General features: G+C 38.8%; 1 protein-coding gene across 1 annotated transcript in view; it reads right to left on the bottom strand.

Moving 5' to 3' along the window:
* Positions 1-2003: 2003 nt before the first annotated feature.
* Positions 2004-25500, bottom strand: part of TPRG1 (tumor protein p63 regulated 1) — a 139015-nt gene continuing 115518 nt past the window's right edge. Inside the window, exons 5-6 of the mRNA XM_047788648.1 lie at positions 18798-18951; positions 2004-5124 (exon numbers count right to left, since the gene is read on the bottom strand). Coding sequence (XP_047644604.1) covers positions 4930-5124; positions 18798-18951 — 349 coding nt within the window. The 3' untranslated portion in view covers positions 2004-4929. The remainder of the gene's footprint in view (positions 5125-18797; positions 18952-25500) is intronic.

Genomic DNA, 25500 nt, shown 5'->3' with positions numbered 1-25500 from the left:
AGATCCAGGCTCAGAAGGAACCTCATAACTTGGCCTCTCATATTTCCCATTGTAGCCCTAAAGTGAAAGAAAGCACTTTTTCTTTCTTTCCTTTTTTTTTTTGTCTTTTGTTTTGAGGCTAAAGAGAGGGTTTAGCAGAAGCTATCATAATTCCTTCTTGTGGCTCCAGAATTATCTTAAGGGGTTGCTAAAATAGAATGGAATAAGGTTAAGTATTGATCAAGTCTTAGTCGCTCCCAAGGCCTTAAGCTGAGTTTTTCCCTAGTCCCTGAGAAACTGGTATCTGCAAGGAAATCGGGAGGCTGGGTCCCCTAACTGCCTGCAGAGCACTTTGTGGGAGGTGCAGACCAAAGGTGAGTTTACACATCAGTGACTAAAGTTTCCTGCCACTAAACATAAGAAGTCACTCATGAGCAGCGTCCCTAAACCACAGCTACAGGATGTGGGCACAAGCCCTTGTATAATTGTTGGCCAGGAGCCAATGAGCATTCATCTCTGTGCAAATACTCGGGCTTTTTTTGTTGTTAACCTTTGAAAACCACAGGCATTAGTCTCTCTCTTTCTTCCCCTTGGCACGAGTCATCTTCTTTTCTCCAGCTTGGTCTCTTGTGTGTAAAGAATTTCTGAGGAGCTTTTAAGCCTGAATTTAATACTTTGGCCCTCCCCTCTCCTGCCCCGCAAAATGCCAGGCAGAGGTAAAGCTGCCTTACAAGATATCTGCTGGCTCTGCTGGCTTCCGCAGCTTTGTTTGGGCTTTGTGATCAGATAGGAAACCAGAGAGTACTATGACTGACCTTAGCCTTTAAGAAAATACAGGTAATTTCTGGAAATTCCCCCCAAACAACGATGACCTATTGTTTTCCCACCTCAGAACTAACTCAGAAACTATGATACACTGATAGAGATGACATGCCTTGTCCTGGGAATGGAGATATCTGGAAAGAATGGTGGGGTTGAAATCGGAGATTGGAAACTTTCAAATTTAATCCCAGAATTGCCAAAAATTCACCATCTGTTTTTTGAACAATTTCTTTCCAGTGTCTAGGTCTTTGTTCAGTGTTCTGTGAAACGAAAGCACTGGATTAGACAGTTTCTACTCTTCCTTAGCCCCCAGGCTCTGTGAATTGGCTTCCTTGGTAATGCTTCAGCAAAGGGACAATGAGAATGCAGTTCAAGGCAAAAGACCCAGAATTTATGAATTGGCTTCTCTTTTCTGCCTTAGAGGATGGCCAAAGGTCAGACCTCCAAAGAGGCCCAACAGTCCACTTGGAGGTCGGACATGGTGATTCTTAACAGGTCCCCTTTCAGTAAGGGTTAGAGAACACATCAGCCTTTGCTTCTATAACCGAAATGCCCCTCTTTCAGGTATGGAAACCCAAGATCAACCTACTTGTCAAAGTAATTTTGTTTTTAAATGAAAGAGATGGCAGATGAGTGTTATAGAATCTAAATGAACAGAAAGAGAACTTTCTCACCATCAGAACTACCCAAGATGTATCAGAAGATGAAGAGCATTTTGGCAATAGAGATGTCCGAGATTGCTGAAAGGAGATTTATTGGGGGCTTTCTAGTTGGATTTCCTGAATGGATAAAGATCAGATAGAGAATATGGCCAACCATGACATTTTTATGATGATATTCTTTCTACTTAATGTCTCTTATATCTAATCTTATTCCCAATCAGACGTACGATGCCCCTTTGTTGGTATAATTCAGATGATAGTCTGCAGGAAAAGCCTAGGTGTGCATATAGGTCTCCTGGTTTGTGGGTTTTGGTTGCCTGTCAAGCTTATGGACAAGGAACCCATGTGAGAATATCACATGTCAATGGGAAAAAGATGCTCAGTAGGTCCAGAGTGACCAAGAAACAATTCCCAGAAGAACTGAATTCAATTCTCTTGGATATTGCCCCAGTTTCTGCTGCCAAAATGACATCACTCTGACAGGCAGATACTCAGTGATTTTTATTTAATAAAATAATTTAAACTTATTTCATTGACTCCTCACAAGATCTTTATGAAGTGGGCAGAAGAGAGCACACTGTCCCAAATTTACAAAAGAGGAAATTAAACCTTAGGAAAGTGAAGGTAATTTTCCATGGTCTCACATCACTGATTCAACTCTTTCCGAAGAAAAAAAGTCTATTACCTAATCATTAGCAACAATTAATTGGATAATCATAACATCTCTGGCTTTAAAGGATTTTATCAGTCCTCTCTTTAGAAATCCTTTTCACAATGTACACTTTATCTAGTCCTTACTTGCACACATCAAGTTTTGGGGGGACTCACTCTTCGAAGGAACAACCATCACATCTTTGGGCATTTCTAACTATAAGAAGTTCTTTCTTATCTTAAACTATCATCTAAATCCCTGACTTCTCTTATCCTCTGGTCATAATCCTGTTTTCTAGATCCCATTTATAAGTTTCTGGAATACTCCCACAGGACAGTCTGTGTGAAATGTGAAGATAGGTCTCATGTCATCTCTGAGATCACTCTTCTCCACACTAAATATCTTTGGTGCCCTATAGTTACCCACTGGACCTCAGGGCTAAGAGACATCTCCTTCCTCTCATCTTTTCTGATGTGCTCCATTGATAATGTTACACTGTGTCTTTTCGAAGGTCATTTGGGAAGAGTCCAGCCTAGGTTACAAAGGGAATGAATATGCAGAAAGAAGTCAATTGTTAGACTGATCCTTAAATGGTAACTTGAGAGAGAATGTGCTGGACATTTCAGAGGCTTCTGCCAACAAATGCCACTATCTTGAGGCAAAATGGGGATTTTCGGGCAGCGATGTCATAATAATTTGCCAATTGTGCCTACTTCAGAACCACTGCCAAAATAATCCAACGACTTTTCATTCCACTACTGTTGACAGGACAGCTAAGGATTTCAACATTTCCTTTTACAGTCTAAATAGAAGTTCCCTGCCTTGGGGATTGTAACAATATTTGCCATTATGGGGGGGAAAAGTGGGTGCTGGAGAGTGGAAAGAGAGGGAGGGAGAGAAACAATAATGGAAGTAAACAAAGATAAAGCCAAAATAAAATGAGAGTTCTTCAAGGTTTGGATTTTGAATGCCTCCATCAAATTGATATTTGTAAACTATCAGAGGACAAATCTTGGAAATTGAGGAAGTAAGCATGTTGGAAAAAAGACGTTAAAAATGAACTTCACATAAGCCCCGCCCCCCCAAAAGCTGGAATTTTTAACTTGAGTACAAGCCAAGGTATCTCAACTTTGAGTCTTGGGACAGGCAAAAATCTGATTATAATACTGTTTATGGCATTCAACATTAAAAACTTCTTTTCAAAATAAACTTAAAAACACAATAAAATTGAAAAAGAAAATCTTTTAGAGTTGAAAACAAATGAGTTAATCTCCTGAGTTGTTCAAAATTAGACATAAGTCAGGGAGAGACAAAAAGGAAATACAAAAGAAAAGAAAATGGAAACAGGATGAATTAGGACCGTGTTTTTGAAAACATGCTTCTTAAATCCTCTGGATCCATAGACATTCCGCAGGGGGCATTTCTGAGGTCACTGACATGCTTATTTTTATGTCAATCAGAGTGCTCCTACTTCTTTCTATCTGTCTTATATATTGGGCACCTGAAACAGATTTCAATAGAAGGAAAAGTCTGATACTGAAAAAAACAAAATGTGTGAACAAACAAAAAACTGCGAAAGGAAATAGTCATTGGAAGCTTTTGAGCAGTAAATGATATGATCAAGTTCCACTTTAGGAATCTGGAAACCAAGTGCCTGCTGAATTGGAAGAGGATCAGCCTGGGAGTAGGGAATACTAATTAAAAGGCTACAGCAATTATCTAGGTAAACAGGAACGAAAAAGTGATCGAATAACATACTTATGAGAATACAATGGAGAAGGAATAGATGAAGAATTTTGAAAGAAGAATGAAAAATTTTAAGTTTGATATCTGGGCACTGGGTCCAATACTAAGTCACATACGGTCTGAATGCTTGTGCCCCCTCCCTCAAATTTACATGCTGACATCATAATAAGAGGTGGGGAAGATTCAGGTAATAAGGTTGTGAGGGCTGAAATCTCTGGAAGGAGGTTAATGCCTTTATAAAGGAAGCACAACTCCCTTGCCCCTTTACCTGTAAGGATAATAATGAGAAGTCTGCAATCTCAAAAGAGGGGCTCACGCTACTGAGCTAATCTCAGAAATCTAGCCTCCAGAACTGTAAGAAATAAACATATTGTTTAGAGGCCACCCAGTCTGTGGCATTTTGTTAAAGCAGTCCAAACAGACTGACAGAAACTATAAGGAATGTATTTGGCAAAGAATTTAAAGCCATCAAAATTGATGGATTTCAGGGATGGAGAATTGTATCATTAAAAAAAAATCACAGAGAAATACAGGATTTTGAAGATGCTGAATGTATGTGGCCATTGGAAAAGTGATATAGATGACTAGCAGACAGGAATGCAAAACTGAATCTTGAAAAAATACCAGAAATGGGAATATGGATTTGGAAGCCCTGGTCATAAAGAAGGGAGATAAAATAATATAGATCAAGACCTCAGTGCATGAGAAGATTGGGATCAGAAGGCTGAAGATCAAGACCCAGAACATGCCTACATTTAGAGGACAGAAGGACAAGAACCCAGAGGGTCTGCCCTGAGTTTATGATCAGGCATTCATTAGACAGCATTGCTTGATGGGCTTAGGACAATTTATTTTCTGATTTTAGGAGATGTGCTTATTCTTGTATGAGCTTGGAAGAGTGCATCTATCAGTCTAATCAAGCTTTATATTTCCTAAGATACTAAATATTCAAAATCATGTTAATACTACTTAAAAGTAAGTGTTTCAATCAAAAAATATGGTAGGCTGAAACAGAATTTTCAATAATAATGTATCTATGGATGATGTACTTATCTTCCAAAGAGAGTGTCAAAAACCAATGCTTCCCCGGGCCAGGGCATAGCCAAGTTTGTTGCGGTTTCCAATGAATGACATCAGCCCCGTGTAGGTCTCAATCAAAATGGGTTCAGTTAACACAATCAACCCCTTTCCTCCTTCGCATCCAGTGGAATTCTTGTGGGCATTCCGGATCGCTGGAATGAGCTTACACGTGAACCCAGACAACTGAAGAGGAAAAGAAAGCACAGAGTTAGTGAACGCAGAGTAGGTCTGGAGACACCCCCTCCCCGGCCAGTCCTCACAAAAGTTGACCACTCTTCTGGGATGCAGTTATTCTTACTTCTTAAATGTAAATCATCTTTCAGAACCATTAACAATGCTTCTGTTGGCCTTTTAATAAATGAATCAGTTAATAAATTATGTACATAATAAAATTAGCTGTCGCATCTTGTTTGATTTTCATCATCCATAATTTGTGCAACATTAAGAAGTTAGTTTAATAAATATTTGCTCACAGTCTATTATGAAGCAGACACCTGTCGGGTGCTGCTGAAGATTTAAAGACAAGTGAGACATAGTCTCTGCCCTCAAAGAAGTGACACTATAATCATATAAAGAATAAACTTGTGGAGTTCCCCTGTGGCATAGTGGGTTAAGGATCTGTCATTGTCACTGCAGCAGCTCAGGTTGCTGTTGTGGTGCAGGTTCAATCTCTAGCCCAGGAAATTCCACATGTTGTGGACATGGCAAAAAAAGAAAAAGAAAAAAAAAAGAAAGAAAAGAAAACAAAAAGTGAACCTGTAATGATTGCCCAAAGTTCACAAAAATTAACAGCAAAGAGAAGCACAAAATGCTAAAAGAACAAAAAAGAGGGAGAAATCATACATGGTTAGAGGACCAGAAACAACTTCAAAAGGAGACTTTTGAGACAATCCTTTTAGGGTTAATGGGGTTTTAACAGGTGAAATGCAGTTAGAGAGGGCTTAGTTAAGAGCTGCTATTCTTTCCAAGCCATCATCTTTTCCTCCATTTGAGATTCTTCTTCCAATAAGAGTACCTCAGTTTTCCTTTGCAGAACTACACTCTTCCATTTAGTCCAAATAATTTAAGTAAAGCTGACTTTAGCACATGACTCGGTCCTAATTAATCAGAGGAATCAATTTCTCTGGTCACAGAGACTGGCTCAGGTATAGACACATGACCAATGTGTTTGTGAACATTTCCAATCCCAGAAATGTTCATGGTCATGGGTGCCACACATGGTGAGAACCTGACTGAGACTGAAACCAGCAATGCTAAGACATAGGGAGAGAGGAATTTCTCACAAAGCCATTTGCATTACTACATCGGCCTACCTTGAAATTTAAGTTAAATGAGTGAAAAAAATTCCTTTTTTTAGTCAAGTTGAATTGGGTTAAGAGGAGTATAATTCAGGGAGCATTCCAAACAGAGATATAAAGAAGGAAATGAATCAGGAAAGCTCATATCTTTGTATTTCCAATAAGTTCTTTTACATCAGTTGTCTCATTCCAGCATAAACATATTAGGGAAGTAAATAAGGTATCATCATTTCCATGTTAAAAACCAAGGCTTAAATAATTATTTTTTCTTTCCATTTTATCTTCTCTTTTTTAATGAATTTTTCCCCTGGATGGATTCCTTCGATGCAATATCTACAACAAAAATTTGATTGTTGTCCATTTAAAATTTAGCCATTGTAAGTTTTCTTCTGATGATTATTATTTTCAGTTTTATCATTTTCCTCAGTTTGATTTTAGTTGTTAGTGTGATTCCATGTTTGACTCTATTGAGACTAACTTTTCTCAGGCCAAAACTTGCTTCTCAATGCCAAAAATAGTATGTGAGTTTTCAGTTTGCTTATTATTAGCTCTTTAGGTTTACCAAGTGCCATTTTTGTTTTAGCTGCTTTAATTTTCTGTGTGTGTATGAGTTATTTCTATCAGTGCTGTAAACTAACCCTCCGTGTCACTAACAGATGAAGGAGCATCTAAAATCACCTACATTACACTCCAGGAATGTTCTAAGTGCTGTGAATGGGTTGACAGGAATCCTCCTCTCATGGAGCTTACACATGCTTGTGGTAAGGAGACAAAAAGTAAAATCAGAAAAGGATTTTTGATCATGATAAACTCTAGGAGGAAAATCAAATGTGGTTAGGGAATAATAGAGTCCTGAAATTCAGGGTTCCTTACATAGACTGTCTTCATGACAAGTCTTTCTGAGGAAGTGAAACTTGAGCCCAAATGGTGAAGAGAAGGCATTAATGTGAAGAAGGTATTCCAGGAAGAAAACAACAGTACCTGCAAAAGCTGTGAGGTAGGGATGAGCATAGTGTATTCAAGGAACAACAACAAAAAAGTCTGCCTGTAAGGCTGGATTACAGTGACCACAAGGAAGAGGTTGAAGCACTAGGCACAAAAAAATCTTCAGAGTTATATTAAGGAGCACAGATCGAAGAGATTTTTTTTTAACCTGCTGGCTTACTTTGGCTGTTTTTTTAATATTTAATAATTCAATCAATTATATTATGTTTTATTTATTTATTTTATAAATTTATTTTATTTTATATTTTATATTTTATTATATTTATAGTTGTACAGCCTAATTTTAGAACATTTCCCTCTAAAACCCCTATCCATGTGTCCCTTCCCCCTGACCTGTCCCCTTTGGTAACCATAAATTTTTCAAAGACTGCTTCTGTTCTGAAAATAAGTTCATTCGTATCCTTTGCTTAGATTCCACATACAAGTGATATAATACGATGTTTGTCTCTCACTGTCTGACAAATGTCACCCAGTATGATCATTTCTAGGTCCATCCATGTTGCTGCAAATGCCATTATTTCATTCTTTTTTATGGCTGAGTAATATTCCATTGTTTATATTTATCACAACTTCTTTATCCATTCCTCTGTCAGATTGAAGAGATTTTAAGAAGTTCAAGATGTTTTTTGTTTTTATTTTTTTTAGTTTTAATGATTGTGCCTGCTGTGTGAAGAATTTACTCTTAGGGCCAAGAGTGGAAGTAGAAAGATAGGATGCACTTGAGGTCATTTCATTGATCAAGGTAATACATGATGGTGCCTTAGATCAGGATTGCAGTGAAGAACATGAGAACTAGTTGAATTAGGGATAGTTTTGGGAGGTAGAGCCACAGAATTTGCTAGTATAATTGAACATAGTGCGTTAAGAGAACAGAGAAATCAATGATGGCACCTAGATTTTTTTTCTGAGTGACTATATAGTGTCATCATTATTGAGTTGAGAAGGCCTGGTGTGTAGGGGTTAGAGGTGGTGAGGTGTAGACATGTTGTCTGAGATGTCTAATGAGTAAGCCTCTTAGAGATTTACAGTACTCAGCTGGATACATGAGCCAAGAGAATGAAGACTATAGAGATGAAAAGTCTATTTCTATAGTTGACAATTCCATAATAATATAGATCCAGAAGCCAAAACCAATATTCCTAAAGCTAAGAGCTTAAACAAGATAGAATGGAAGGCAAGGATTGAAATCAACAAATTTAGAAAACTTCTTCTGTACAAGATGATAGGCCTTGGAGTTCCCACAGTGGTGCAGTGGTTTAAGGATCCAGCATTGCCTCTGCAGCAGTGTGGGTTTGATCCCAAGCCTGGTACAGTGGGTTGAGGATATGACATTGCTATAGCTGTGGTGTAGGCCATGGTTGCAGCTCAGATTTGATCCCTGTACCAGGAACTTCTATATACCCTGAGTGTGGCTGAAAAAAGAAGAAAAAAAGATGCTGGGTATTGAGGGTGATAGACAGGGATCCAATAAGTAAACTGAGGGTCCAAGAGTTTCAGAGGTTTGTCCAAGGCCAAATACCTAGTCAACTACTGAGAAAGTTCTTGGACCCTGGCCTCCTGACTTAAGTCCTACAATCTTCTCTCCTCTATAATATTGCTGCTAAGAGCAGTAAAATTCTACTACTTAGGAAAGAATTTATGTTCCTCATGTTGAAAGGCATAGAGAAAAAAAAATCTCAGTAATTTTCAAACCTTTTTCCTTCGGACACTAGATTTCTTCACATGTCGAATGACCATATAATTTATCATTCAAACCAGAATTATTTTGAAAAGGAAGAAAGTGCTATTAACTAATAATGTTGAAATAACAGATACCTGAGGATTTGGGGAGAAGGTATGGAAGAAAAGGTAAAAAGTAAGCTTCAGTCCCTACAACCACATCTATTAGAGCTGTTCTACTTTTATCAGTTCTATATATGTGAGTTCTGAGTAGGATTGATCGATTGATTGAGTGATTGATTTATTTTTATTATTTTTTTAGGACCACACACATGGCACTTGGAAGTTCCCAGGCTAGAGGTGGAATCAGAACTGCAACTGCCAGCCTGCATCACAGCCACAGCAACTCCAGATCTGAGCTGTGTCTGTGACCCACACCACAGCTCACAGAAAGGACAAATCCTTAACCCACTAAGCAAGGCCAGGGTTTGAACCTGTATCCTCCTGGATACTAGTTGGGTTCATTACTGCTGAGCCACAATAGGAATGTCAAGATTTTATTTTTTAAAAGCTTTTGCTTTTTTTTTTTTTTTTTGGAAAAACCCACTGTATTTGGCTAAGAATCACTGCCTTTTTTTTTGCTTATTAGGGCTGCGTGTATGGCATATGGAAGTTCTCAAGCTAGGGGTAGAATTGGAGCTGCAGCTGCCACTATGCCACAGTTAGAGCATTGCAGGATCCAAGCCACTTCTGTGACTTACGCCACAGATCATGGCAATGAAGGATTCTTAATCCACTGAGCGAGGCCAGGGATTGAACCTGCATCTTTCTGGCTACTAGTCAGACTCGTCATAACAGGAACTTCCATGAACTTCTGTTTTGATAGCCTATTCAACCTACAAAGATGTACAGCGCCCACACACTTACTTATCTTCAAAACGAAGCTTGAGTCTATCTTTTCCACAATGCCTTCCCAAATACTCAAGGCAAAAATTAATTTTTTATTCTATCGAATTTCATATATGCATCTGAAATATTCCATCCAGTTGTCTAAGAATTAGAGTCACAAGTATGGCTATCTGTCTATACAACTAATCCGAGGTTTTTCTACCTTAAAACTATTGCCATTTTGGAGTGGATAATTCTTTGCTACAGGGGAACATGTATTCTGCATTTTAGGAAGTAAAGCAGCATCCCTAGCTTTACCTACCAGGTATCAGTAGCTTCACAACCCCAGTTGTGGCTACTAAAAGTGTTGTCCAGATACTGCCAATGACCCCTAAGGGTAAAATCATCTCCTGTTGAGGACCACTGAACAAAGGAAGTATATAGCATGATGTAGCATGAGTATTAAGATCAAACAGATCTGGTCTTACATTGCTAATATGTCACTCACTAGTTGTGTGACCTTGGGCAAGTTATCTAGCCTCTCTGAATCTTATAATTTCCTGTCTATAAAATAAGAATACTAACAGCATCAAACTCCAAGTTTGGTTCTAAAGATTAAACTAACTTTAATAAATAAAGGATTTGTAATAAGGTCTATGTGTATGTGCCACATGCTAATGTATTTTAGGAAAGGTTGGGGAAAGTGAATAAGATGAGGCTGGAATTTGGAGTCCTGTTGCAAAGGCATTAAAGGAAACCTACTATCAATAATCAATATTGTCAATAAATCATTGACTACATCATCATTGTCATCACTGAAAAATGATTTCCTAAAGTCCAAAGTGCAATTTGCCTCAACATTTTCAGAGCCAACACTCTGTGGATTGTCAGGATATCTTTTCATAGATTTTGTATAGTCATCAAATTGGGTTACTGCATGTCTCCCCTAGTCCTCATCATGAGTTTTATTTCATGAGAAGTCTCTGTGGCCTTAGAATCAGAGGGCTGAAAAGAAAAAGTCGACACTATTTCATACTCAATGATCTTGGCATTTCATTAGAGTGAGATGCATGTCATTTCTAGTCATTTCTGTGAGCCTTTTTAAAGAGAGGAGGGGCTGTGAAGACTAAGGGACAAGCTGTGTATTAAAGGAGAGGCAGACAAAAGGCCAAGTCCCCAAGCTGGCTCTTGAGCATTTCAAGCACCTGAACTCAATCTGTGTGACAGGAACGTGGTGTCATCTGATATGAATGCCACTAGCCACATACTTTTCTCTAAAAGCTTTTATACACCCACCCCTGGCTCCCTTTTTTATTCCAGTCTCAAAAACAGAGGGTCAAGTTTTAACAACTCGGGTTACATGGTGCCTGCGTGCTGGTTAAGGTAAAATATAGCAGAGTGTGTGTGTGTGTGTGTGTGTGTGTGTGTGTGTGTGTGTGTGTGTGTGTGTGTGTGTTGAATGTTCTTGACTTTACAGCCATTATTTACCAGCTGAGCGACTGGTTCCCTGGTTTGCTTCAGGTGCTGTCTGCCAGCAGTTCACTGCCTAGAGTCTCAGTTTTCTTTATTACAACCATCACTAGCTTCCTGTTTACACTGGGTAAAGAGACCAGGTTTCATGCCTGCAGGCCCACATTCCTTAGCTGGACAGTTTTCCAAGCCTTCAGGCTACAGGTTTCAGCCTCCCTAGTAGCCAGTGAAGCAGGTTAGAATACAGAATGATTCCCTCCAGTACCCAACAATGGAAATCACTTGGGAAGCCACACAGCTGAGCAGAATGCCTATATCACACTTGTGCATTTTACCTGGAATTATATTTATAGAGACACCATGACTGTGGGTTTGGTCAGATGTGTAGAGGGAAAAAAGAAGATGAGACAGAAACTCTTTTTCTATAAACAGGAGGTTTCTACATATCCTAATTTCTTTCTGTTTGCTTTTGTTTGGTTTGGTTTGGTTTGGTTTGGTTTGGTTTGGATTGGTTTGGTTTGGATTGGTTTGGTTTGGTTTGGTTTGGTTTGGTTTGGTTTTTTAATGGCTGCACTTGTGGCACATGGAAGTTCCCAGGCTAGGGGTCAAATCAGAGCTGCAGCTGCCAGACTATACCCATAGTCACAGAAACACTGGATCCTTAACCCACTAAGCGAAGCCAGGGATTGTACCTGCATCCTCATGGATACTTGTCAGGTTCATAATGGCTGAGCCACAATGGGAACTCCCTACAAATCCTAATTTCCATCCTCATCCCATTCCATTCACACACATACATACACACACACACACTTAAAACTCTAACTTAAGTGAACTACTCTTTGCCTAAGAAGATTTTATAAACCTTTATAATTTGCAGCTTCCAATCACATTTCTTTAACTGAAAATATCTTTTCCCACCTGCTCTGATGGGAAATCACTCTTACCTTGAATTTCACATCAAATGTCATCACATTTGTCACCCTTTGGATTTATCTATTCTCTATTCTGGGCTCCAAGAAAAGCTTTTGGATCTCCCTATCAACAGCATTTGCACATTAAATTATAATTTGTTAATCACTGTTTTTGCCTTCTCCTACACTCTAAGTGTCTAGAGGGCAAAATCTGTTTTATTCTTCTTGCTATCCAGCAATTATCTACAGCATTGCTCAGCATGTAATATTCAATGCCAGGTGGATACTTAATGAATATCTGTTGAATTGATGTGATGGGAAACAAATGGATTAAGGATATAAAATTATATTTGATTGCTAAAACATTGGATCACTTTCATAATTCCCTTGAAAATAAGGAGAAAGATGCTGCACAAGAGTAAAAAGCATTGGTCTATAGATCACTTTGATTTGGCTGTAGAACAGGCATGATCCATCCATTCACTATGATTCAATAGCTCAGCAAGACTCTCCACACGATCCAAGAACCCAGCAAGAGAATGTAGAACAGAGGGCAGGCATCAGTGAGCTCCCTTGAACTATACCTCGCTTAATAAATAATATCCTGCAACCTGCCTTTGCTGACTAAGCCTACATTTATTGTTCTTGCAAACTACATGTCATCTAAGCTTCATTTTTTTTTTGTCTTTTTGTCTTTTGTTGTTGTTGTTGTTGTTGTTGTTGTTGCTATTTCTTGGGCCGCTCCTGCGGCATATGGAGGTTCCCAGGCTAGGGGTTGAATCGGAGCTGTAGCCACCGGCCTACGCCAGAGCCACAGCAACGCGGGATCCGAGCCGCCTCTGCAACCTACACCACAGCTCACAGCAACGCCGGATCGTTAACCCACTGAGCAAGGGCAGGGACCGAACCCACAACCTCATGGTTCCTAGTCGGATTCGTTAACCACTGCGCCACGACGGGAACTCCTAAGCTTCATTTTTAGTTTAGAGAATATAAGATTCTTTTAACCCTATAGATAGCACTGCTAACAAATGAGTGATTATAGTAATGGTTACTTAAGTTGTTTTTCAGGAACATGGAGCTAGTCTTGCCCAGCTCAAAATGGTCAAGATCACAGACCATCCAAATGGGCCTAAGTGTCCAAAGGATGACCATTTGATGTCAGAGGGCCAAAAACCTCACCTTCAGATCATGCTAATGCCACCGTTTTCTGAACATGCTTCCTAAGAAGAAGCATGCAACTCAAATACGCCTACACAGAGCCAGATCACCTCAGTTTCTTCTTACCTCTAATCACACCTCAGTCCACCTTGTTTCTTTATCCCATAAATAGCCCAACCTCTTGCCTTTGGGGAGGCAAATTGGAGACCTGTTCTCCCATGCCCTGGCTTATATGTCTCCTGAATAAATCCCTTCTCTGCTGAAAACCTCAACATCTAAGCATTTGGTTTGTCTCACATTGAGCAAATGAAGCTGGTTCAGTACAAATGGTTAAAAGAAGAAAGGCTAAAAATTACAAATATGAAGTGATGAAACAATTGAGGAAAATTGACCTTGATTGTAAAATATCACATATTATATAATAGTAATGATTATAAATACACACACAGAATTCCTTCTGGTTGATCCCATTTCCCTGAGTATTAGAAAATTGCTTGGGTGTGGAAATACAGTTATTATTATAATACCTAGGTCAATTCACTTAATCTCTCTAAGTGTCTTCTTGTTTAAAAGTGGGGATAGCATCCTGAACGCAAAGGGTTTTTTGTTAGTTGAATTACATGAAAACATGCAAACTGTTATCAATAAATATAAAATATAGTTACCTAATTTATATGAGGTTATTTTCATCCTGTAATAATGAAACCAATGCCAAAAATATTTGCTATTTTCACAACCATTTTATATGAGAAATGCAAAGTATATGCATACACAGATTGAAGAAGTTTAGTAAGGCTTAGAGATAAGAAAGAAAGTCTGGAAAGAGGCCATTTGACCAACATACTTAACAGATGTAGAAATGATGTACAGTCAGTGAGATGTGTAAAAGAAGTATTTGGATAAAATATTTCATAAATTTGATGGTAATTTTTCAGACCACTGCTAAAAGACTTAGAAATAGTATATATTTGAATTTGAAAGCAATTTTGTCCTTAATGCTCCTTCCTCAGGTATCTTTCTGACTAATCAGCCCCATGACTCAGCTTTGACCCAGTGTTGTATGATCTGAAACCTATATTACCAGCTCAGCTTTCCCTCCTGAGCTTCAGACAGATGTAAATTTCTAACTGCCTGGCAACCAACTCAACCCCACGTTCCATGGACGTTTCAAACTCAGCATGTCCTAAACTGAACCCACAACCCTACTCTTCTTTCACTTTTCCCCTTTCAAATGAATGGGCCCACCATCCACCCAAGACAGACCATGCCATCTTTGACTTCTTCCTCTCCTTTACCTAACAAATATTACTAGTTACCTTCTTCCATTAATGTCCTGAGTATCTCAAAATTCCTTCATCTTCTCTCCATTCCTACCATCCCTAACTTAATTTAGGCCCTTATACCTATCATCTGAGCCATTACAATTATGGTGGGAACCATAGAAGATTAAACTTCAGCTCAACTATGTCTAAGACATTCAATGCACATTTGAGTGTCTCTACTTACCTTCACTTGATCCAGACTTCTGTTAGTACTTATTAGGACTCCATCCATTAGTATTTATTGAAAAATCTTTGCATTTTTATCTGCCTCCTTAATTAAACAATGCCTTTCACAAAGGCAATAATTTGGTCTCATTTATGTTTATATCTTTAATAATAATCATGATACCCACACTTTGTAAGTGCCAAAAATTTTTGTTGAATAAAGAGATTCCAAGTGCTATAAAGATTCTGAATAAAAACAAAACATAAATTTTATAAATGTATTTTTTAAAATAAGTTCTTCTGGGAGTTCCCTTCATGGCTCAGTGGCTAACAAACCCAACTAGGGTCCATGAGGATGAGGGTTCGGACCCTGGCCTCACTCAGTGGGTTAAGGATCTGGTGTTGCCCATGAGCTGTGGTGTAGGTCACAGAAGCAGCTCAGATCCCACACTGCATAGGCCGGCAGCTACAGCTCTGATTCTACCCCTAGGCTATGAACCTCCATATGCCTTGGGTGTGGCCCTAAAATAGCAAAAAAAAAAAAAAGTTATTCCATTAGGTTGCAAACAATTTGAAGTTTTCAACTGTGGGTATCTCAGCTCTCCATGATTTCCTCTCACCATATAGTTTTGCTAAGTTGAATTAAATTACTTCAAGTAATTCATTTAGCTATGCATTTCTCCCATATTCTACTTTTTGCTTTTTTTTTTTTTCAGAGCTGCAGCTGCCAGCCTATGCCACAACCACAGCAATACCAGATCACAGCCCCATCTGTGACCTACACCATGGTTCACTGCAACGCTGGATCCTAAACCCACTGAGCAAGGCCAGGGATCAAACCCACATTCTCATGGATATTAGTCAGGTTCATTACTGCTGAGCCACAACAGGAACTCCCTACTTTTTTCTATTTCATTCAAAAGGAAAATGGAAAAACTAGTTTACATTGTCCTTTTAAAATCTTGTTATGCCAAACTATTCCTATAAAAGAAATTTTTATATCTGCAGAATTATTGTCCTTCATATTTATTTTGTAGTAATATAACTGGGTATTAATCAAAGCCAATTTTGGAAAACATACTAAACACAAAGAACACTGTGACATAAAAACCAACAATAAAAGAGAATCTAAGACTCAAAGAACTGGATCATAGAACTCATCATCTCATATCCCAGCCTGAGATCACTTGTTTTCTTAGTGAGCTGGGACTCACTTCTCACTCAAGATGGCCTCTGACCAAGAAATGTCTTGGCAAATAAAAGTCCCAGACTGTTGCCAAGAAGAAAAAAAAAAAAAGACTTTGGAAGAATAATTTAATGAAAAAAACCTTAAAGGAAATACACTTAACAGATTCACAAAGTAGTTTAACCAAAATTCAACCAACAAACCACTCATCAGGCCCATACGCATGTACACACACACACACACACACACACACACACACACACACACACACACACACTCTCATTCACCCCTGCTGCTCTTATTTCCATCCAATGAGAGTTATATGAACATCAATTTTCTCCTTTAACCTAGGCTGATAGAAAGCCTTGGGCAGAACTTAATATTTCCATCTACTAACTGTACTCACAGATATTGGGAAAATAGTTATTCCTCCCCCATTTTGATATTTTATTTTTCATCTTCCTTTTAAATTATTTGATTTTATTTATATATGGCAGGAAAAAATAAAGCACTATCAAGTATTAGAGTAATGCAGCGGCATTTCTCTGCAGTTAACAGAACTTGTTTTTATAATCCTTTGCCCTGAACTTCTTCCAGCAAAGGACACTCAGAGAATAAGTGCTTAAACGTATCAGGTATGAGGAATAAGAGAAGATTTGGCCCAGGACCTGATGGACATAATAACTGAGGCAGTTGGTATCTATTTTTTACTTGCATTTCTTAAAAAAAAGAATTACTAGTACTTCAAAATATACATTATATTAATTGTTAGAACCAGATTGCCTTTAAAGGCAGGAAATGGCTTTGGAAACATACATTATTAAGCACTTTCCTTTGGATTAACCAGTGTTTACAAAAAAGAAATAGATAAAGGACTCCACTTTTAATAAGACAAAGCAAAACAAGAAGAGTTTGGGGAGAAGCAAGAGTAGGATAGAGAGAGAGAAGAGAGAAGATTATGAAGTGATGCATCAGAACATTATTATTACTGAAGTCTTTTAAAAATAAGGATTTGATATTCCATTTGAACTTCCTGTGTCGCTGTGATGTAAACTCCCACTCTATCTCCCAGAGGTCCTCAGGGAGTCTACACAAATGCCTTGTGTCAGTGTTATGTTATTCTTATTGGTTTTCATTTTGGTTTTTTGTTATTGTTGACTTTGGATGGTTAAGAGCCAGGCTGGTGGCTGATGTTGATGCTTGGGGTGAGATGTTGTGCAATAGGAGTATCTTGGAGAGTGGTGATCCATACAATGAACTAATTTAGTGCTTTCAATAGCTTAGAGTAAGAGGCAAACCTTGAGATCATCAGCTCCTAAGGACATTTGTATAAATCTTGAGAAGACCATTGACCTTTCCTGAGAGCAGAATAGGACTCATACCAGCTTCATATACCTGTTGGGGGAATAAAGAACCTGTCTAGCCTCTAGTCACATGTATTTTGCCTCAGATCATTTTTTTTAAAGAGACATTGATTAAAAATACTTGCTTGTACATATTCATATTCACTCATATGAATAAGGGTGTTTAAAATAATGCAAGAAATGTAGTATGTGCCATCCAACCCAGAAGAACATTATATGTAGGTTGCCATGTTTTGAATTTATAGCAAATAAAGAGTTATGATATTCTGAAATAAGTAAAAATATAAAATATAAACATAAGATAAGCAGAGAGAGGACAAAGAAGCAAGAATTTCTAGGCCTTTAAGCACACTCCTATGTATACATCTGGTTCTGTTGAAAATATAAAATACAAAGGAGCTGCATTCATAGCTCCACCTGCTTTACTTCCCTTTCTTTTTATTTATTTATTTATTTATTTACTTACTTACTTATTTAATGGCAGTGCCCACAGCATGCGGAACTTCCCAGGCCAGGAATTGAACCTGAGATTCAGCAGTAACACCAAAATCCTTAACTGCTAGGCCACCAGGAAACTCCTGTTTTATTTCCTGACTACTTAGCATGTCCTACCATGGATTAGGTCTCCCTAGGGAAGATGAAATAGTAGTAGAAAGGGACCTCCCTGCCACTGATGATTTTAAAATCTCCTTGGGGAGATGATATTTAAAGACATAAAAATACTCTTAATTGCTTTACAATTTATGGAGCATTTATACATACTTTCTCTGTTTAATGTTGCAATGGATCAGTGAGGTTGAAAGGAAGGACAGTTGTTCATGGTGTGCATTTTAGAGATGTGACCACCAAGAGTCCCAGAGGAAAAATGGATTTAAACATGACCACAGAGCCATGTCTACCTTCGTATTTCACACTACTGCACTCTCCTTCCCTAATTAGAATTTATTTATAAATAGAAATTTTTATATATATTCTGTACAAAATAAACACTGAAAAACACAATTATTGCAATTTTAAACACTATTACACCATACTCTTTGCTAAGAAATTAGCAAAGGAAAAATAGGAGTTCCCTTCATGGCTCAGCAGTTAATGAGCCTGACTAGGATACATGAGGATGCGGGTTTGAACCCTGGCCTCATTCAGTGCGTTAAGGATCTGGTGTTGCTGAGAGCTGTGGTGTAGGTTGCAGGCGTGGCTTGGATCCCGAGTTGTAGCTATGGCTGTGGCCGAATATAAATATATTTTTTCATATATAAAACAGCTGCACTGTTTACTAAAAAATGTTCTATAAAAACCTATTATAGATTTTATGTATATAAACCCAAGGATGCAGCTTAATTTTTTTTAACAGTATAGGTTTTAAAAGCACATACCTTTCCCCAAAATGCTAATTTAACAGTGATGCCCAAGCTGCCTCGTACCTTGCAAATTTCAATAAACTTCTCACTGGTGTATTTCACAGGGTGCTCAGTGAATGTAGCATAAGGCACTTCAGTGGACCATGGGTTCCAGCGGGACAAGAGTGACTGCTGCTCTGGACTCCCCCAGTAGATCCTAAGACCTTCTCCTTGTCTCCTGTAAGAAATGAGTTTTCATTTAAATTAGCCATTTTCATTAGATTAAAACAAAAAGAAATGAGTGTGAAGGGAATGTAATACCCTAGCAAGCCTCCTTATTGATGCTGAGATAAGTGGCTGACCTAATAACTAATTGAATTATTTCAGGTAATTTAGGAGGTAAGAAGAAAAGGATGAATTTGGTTTCTAACATGATAAGTTCAAGGTGTTATTGAGAATTCTATGTGTAAGTGCTTCATTGTAAATGTGATTCTGGTGCTCTGGACAAAGGCCAGGGTTGGAGATAATGGATATTGAACTCACCACTATTCGTATGGTCAAAGTTAAAAGAGCAAGGAAGAAGGAAGAGTCAAGGTGGTGACATGGAAACTGAAACGTGGATGACAGAGTCAACAAGGGAGACAGCCTTGAGGAGAAGGAAGATAACAACTGCTGTATCCACAACGCAGTAAACACAAGCAAGAAATGACTGAGAAAAGACATTAGAACTTCCCAAAAAAGAGAGTATGTATGACTTTTAAGAGGGATAATGGCCATTTCAAAATACACTGTGATCTCAGCTTTTATATCTAATGGTTCCTACGCTCGCTCTGAACACATTACACCCACTGAAAGTGCAGCAACAAACATGTCAATGCTCATAGGAAGACTGTACTTGGTGACAGTCCTGACCCAGAATATGTGGGAGGCAGCCACTATCTCTTATAGCCCAAGCTTGGTCATCTGATAAACCCAAGGGCAGAGCAAGAGAAAGTCAGATTGGGAGTGATGGTGGGTGAGAAGTTGTGTCGGGGAATGTGGCCACAATGAATAACAAATTTGTAATTTCTGTGGCCTCTTCCTTTGCATGTACCTGTCAGAATTTATGGTTTGTGGTTTTAAACATCTCTAAATGCGGAGATCCCTGGAGGTTAAGCCAAGCTCAGGTGCTTTGCATTTGACAAGCATTAGTACTAAGTTGCCTGTAATTCTAAGCAGTCCCATGGAACATCACAGAGCTCTCGTTTTTTCTAGAAATTAAATCCTGGGATATAGAATGAAAAAGCAGAGCTCAATTGTGATGCCTTCACAAAGCTGTCACTTCCTGTATTAAGGAAGTATCCCTTTGGGAATGTCACTGTGGTTTCTGAATTTTTATCCATATAGAGATGCGTATAAACACAATCTCACACATATGCATAAAACACCCCAAACTGGCTGATTCGTCAACTTCTTCTTACAAAAGGGAAGTTAAGAAAAGAGCCTGGCACATTCTGCTGCCCACTTCTCAGAATTTTGATGATTATATTTGGAGGCTGATGCTCCACCTTTTTTGTACTTATATATTTTGCCCAGAAAGGGGGTAAAAAAAGGAAGAAGGAAAAAAGAAGAGAGCGGAAAATAAAAATAGCATAGATACCTCTAAAATTTTCCTTTTAAGGCTCACTTTCTCAGCTGCTACACTGATATTTATCATCCTCCCATACTTTCCCTTATTCTTTTTTTTTTTTCCTTGCCTGGTAATAAGCCCTAAGCTCAATGAATATTCTATGCACACAAGTTAATAGAGCATTCTCGCTCGAGTCCATTAAACCAACTTGCATGAAACAATTACTTACTGCTTCATGTGTCAATTTATGTGCTGGGTGCAATTTTGCTTTTATCCAAAGGGGATGAAAATCTGCCAAGATAGCTTCCCTAGTAAATACAGTTTACATTCTTTCACCTTAGGGGAACTCCAAATGAAGTTTAAGCATGAAATGCAAGAGGGACCCTATTTCTAACGAACCAATCAATTTGAGCATGGTAATGCCTTTCCTCAGAGATGTAGTATACTTCTAAATATACAAGTTTAGCCAACCTTCTCTCCTGAGTTCCAGAGGTGATAGCTGGGAAGATAAATCTACAACTAAGTCATCTCTTTCGAGTTAAAACTAAGGTGGTACTTCTCAGCAAATCTTTTAGTACCAGAGCACTATAAACAACTATCATATTCTGTCAAACATTAGGGCGATTGTGGACAATACAGACACTGTTACAACCAGGAACTATTTATTAAAGAGTTACTCATCCTTACCATAAGAGTGACAATCTAAGTTGACAGAGTGGAGTGAAAAATGCATTCACCAAGACGACAGGGAGCCCTGTGTTAGAGTCTTGGTTCTGGTACTTAATGCTGTGTTACTATAGGCAAACTCATTTCTTTTTTTAAATCTCCGTGTCCCCATGTGTCCTTTAGGATATCTCCATGTAGTGACATTCCATGAGCTCAGTAAGTCTGTGTGAATGGTGTAGGCAGCTACCGTCATGACGCTACTAGCCTTCACCAAATCAAGGACATAGAAGATCCACAGGAAGCCTCTGGATTATGGCTTCTTTAGTTTAGGGGCCTCAAATTAGCCCCCCTGAATAGAACACATCTGCTGCTACAAAGCCCATACCAAGTATTGTCCCAACATTCCTTGGGAACTTCAACACCTACCTTGTTATCTTATAAACACAGAAAAGCACAAATCATCCATCATGTGGTGGAATAGCAGTTTAAGTTATATAAACTGAACAATGTCAGAGCTAGAAGGGCTTTTGGAAGCTATAACCCAGTGCCTTCTTTCTGAAGATAAGAAAATCAAGGCTTAGAAAGGACTAAGGTTTCCAAAGCATCACTGCAGACAGAGCTGAGCTCTGTCTAGATTTCATATGGGGATCTTTTCACCATTCTGGGCTATCATTACAAAATACATTCCAAGTTAAGCCCCTGCCATTACACAATGCAGCCTTATTTCCAATATACACAGAGTTAAATAAATTGCCCTAAGGAGCCTGCCCTAATCTGTGGGCAAAAAGCCTGCCCTGGGATCCAGCTAAAGGTCAGAAAGAAAATATCTTTCTCAAAATGAACTGTAAAATTTTAATATTTGCAACATTAGCAATTATGAGATTATAGGAGAATAAGTGCACTAAAAGTGTATTGGGAAATTAGAAAAACATTATGTTGTCAGGCTGAGAAGATGGGATCTTTCTCACTGAGCTGCTCTGGTCAAATTAATCAAAGTGGGGGTAGAGTCCCAGATAAAGAATGCCAGAATCAAATTATTTAGCAAAGAAAGATTTGGTAGCTTTCTTCTCAATATCATTCTCTCAGTATAAACCCTGGCCTTCATTTTCTCTGTGTCTTTGGGCTTTTCACACCACCTTCCAGATCTTCAGGTAACAATTTCATGAGAAAGCATCTGGTATGCTGGAAGTCACTGTCCAGCTAGCAAATATTAAGTCCCTATTATATACCATAATGGTACTATTTACTGTTAGAGACTTTATATTTTTTATTTTATTGAACACTTACAAGCAATTTAAAAACATCTTTGATAGAAATGGGTGAACTTAAGAGGAAATAAGAGAAAAAAAATATGACCAGGGTTAATCAGATGGTCAAGTCAAGAACTACTAGTGGAAGAAAATAAAAAGGAGGAGGAAAAACACATGATGCCTGGACATAGACAAAACCAGAGAAGCAAATCTTTAGCAGAGAGGAGTTGCTAGAATCCTCTGTGTTCTGCTTCACCCTTTATCCCCTCATCCTCCACCTGATTCTGAGTCCCAGGGTATTTCTTATGGGTTCACCTTCTGCTTGATGTATATAATTTCCTACTTAGACTTAAATCCATCAGAGAGACTTGCATTCAACTTAAAACACCCCTTCAACTCTCTTTTCTTCAGACTGAATAAGCATAGTTCTAGAAAACTTCTGTAATTGGTTGAAAATAATCTTTTAAATCACCTTAAATGTGGTTCTCTGAGACATTCCTAAGTTGCTTATCTTTGATTCCACCATTTAATTGGTATATTCTCTGGATAAGGTTCAGTCCTTGAACACCAGAAGCCCATGATCTGATGATCTCTGATCTTATTTTACTATCATATGCCTCCCAGGCCTAAACAAGTATCAATAGAAACCTGAAAGCCTCATTATAGAACTTCACCTATTACAACTTATTTTATGCTTTCTATCCTCAAGGAAACCAGATGGATCTGGCCTCCTTTCCTACCTTAGTGGAAGCAAGAAGGCCAAGGTACCCTTTCCTGCTGGTAAATTTAAAAACCTCACAGAAAGGTATAGAAGCAGAAGAAAGGATCCATTAGGACTCATAAGAACTTGGTGGAGGAAGAGGGCTTATAAAAGCTGGAGATTGTTAGGATCCTAGACTGTGTGAGTTGGAAGGCCCCTTAGAGGTGTGTATCTAATTCTTTCATTTTATAGGTATATAAACTGAAGACCAGAATGTGCAAAAACCAGAGCTCTTCCTTTAGTCATGTTAATTACATGTTCTACTCAGTGACTCAGAGGCCGAATTCTTCTCAAATACAGTTGTTGGCAGGGTGGAAGGCCTAAGCAATTACTACCTTAAATCATCGCAGCAGCCCCCAAAAGATTTGCCTTCTAAACCAAAAAAAAGCAAAGGCATGTTGAAGAGATGAGTTTTAAACAGAAGAAGTTATCATACAAGGGCTAATGGATCAACCATGGACATTAAATATGGTTTCAACAGCACAAAAAGGATCTCAGTGAATGGAGGGATAACTTTCTTCAACAACCCGCTCTGTGAGACAAGAATTGTTTTTGTCGAAAAGACTTCCCTTCTTGAAGTCATTTTTAGCCGAACTAGAAAAATATTCCAGCCAGTCACCAGTCTGGGTGAATTTGATCATTCCATACATTTTTCTTTCTCCAGAGAGAAGCCATGCCTCCTTTTGTACAGTGCATGACAGGCGATATCCTTTCCCTCAATGCCCTCCTCTTCTTCCAGCCTGGATTTCACAGACGCAACACTGAGGTATAAAGTACCTGTTCAAAGGACCAAATGAGGAGGACAGCTCCCCAGAGTGAAAAAAAATGGCAGCGTCCATTGTTACCTCCGTCAGCGGCCCCGCCTTTCTACTCATCTCAAATCTCAAAGCTCCACCACAGAATTAAAAACATAGCTCCAGGCAGCAAACCGAGATTTATGAGGAAACACAGACATTAACTCTTGCTCTAAACGCAGGGCGTGTGCTTGTAAGTATGGGTGAGCAAACAGAGGGAGGCCGCGCCAGAGGAGGAAGGAGGGCGGGCAGCCAGGGGGAGAGAGCAGTTCAGAACAACACAATCTATTTTCTAAATGTCTCCTTTTCCCTACCTCCCAGCCTGTATTGTTGAAAGGCAGGCCTCCTAGGCCCCTGAAATGTTAGTCCCTTGCTTATTTAATCTGGACAAAAGGGGGAACTGGGTTGGCACCCTGGAGGGTATTCAGTGCTCCTCTGTTCTATGAATGACCTCAGACGAAATATTTTCCATGACAAGAACCCAAAAGACGCTGGCTTGGAGTCAGACAATAAGATTTGCAGAATGTGTTTACATTCTCTCTGTGTCCCTAGGCTGTTCCAAACCCATAGGCAGGTGCTGCCTTTATCTGCTCTCTTTGCTCACCTGGCTCTCTCCCAGGAGTTTCCAAGGCCTTGGGCTCAGTGAGATTAACCATTTACTGGCATGGGTAACCAAGAAACTCTGTGGGTTATATTCCTCCAAGGGAGAGGTCCGTGATGCAGTAAAACAGATCAGTAGTATCTATAAAGAGAGAATTCCAGGGGTAATGCAATGCCAGGGTAAGAACTTTCAGTGGCAGTTTGGAAGCCTGTGATCAAAGGCTAGGTCTGCCACTCATTTGCTGAGTAACTTGAACCATTTTCTTTTCTCTGCACTCCAGGGGTCCTCTGTGAAACCAGGTAGTTGAACTAGATCATCTCTAGGGTCCTTTTCTATTTCCATAAATCAGTATCTGTGCAGAAAGACCTAAATAATTGCATTACATTATTAGACAAAAAGCCAAAGGATAACTTAATAGCTAAGAGAAATTATCAGATGGCTGCTGAGACCTGATGTCTCATCTTAAACTGTAGAATAAAAATCCTATAGTGAAAACAAAAGTGGAATTCAGAGAAGGTGAAGATGAATAGTAACGAGAGTAACAGAAAAAGGCTGTGGAGTCTCCAAGGCTGTAAGTCCTTAAAAGTAAAGTCTATCTGCTTGGGAAACTTTAGACGAGCTTGTCCTTGAGATAGTCATGTTCAGGGATGAGGGGAAGAAGACTGAGGTCCAAACAAAAGTACAACCTAATATTTCATGGTTCACAGTGTGTGTGTGTGTGTGTGTGTGTGTGTGTGTGTGTGTGTTCACAGCAAATACTTAGAATAAAACAAACATGGACACTTACAATGCCAGGTACATAGTAATCACTTAATAAGTCCTTCTTTAATGATGATGGGTGAATAAATAAATTCACCAACCAAGTTAGGATGCCCTTGAGTTTGAATGCTCCTTTATTCCATTTGTAGAATGTTACATGTTATGGATGTAAGATTCCTGAACTGACAGTCACTAAAACCTGGGTCTAATCTTAGCACCGATACTAATTTTCTGTGTGGCTTAGAGCTGGGCATACTATGTATGTGGTTCCACTTCCCTTTGCTATGTTTTCTGAAGGTTTGTATTCTCCCCAAACTCATATGTTGAAATCGTAATGCCCAAGGTGAT

This window comes from Phacochoerus africanus, chromosome 1, assembly GCF_016906955.1.
Source record: "Phacochoerus africanus isolate WHEZ1 chromosome 1, ROS_Pafr_v1, whole genome shotgun sequence".
Taxonomy (NCBI): Eukaryota; Metazoa; Chordata; class Mammalia; order Artiodactyla; family Suidae; genus Phacochoerus; species Phacochoerus africanus.
The sequence above is the reverse complement of the archived record's forward strand: the minus strand, read 5'-3'. Positions and strand labels throughout refer to the sequence as shown.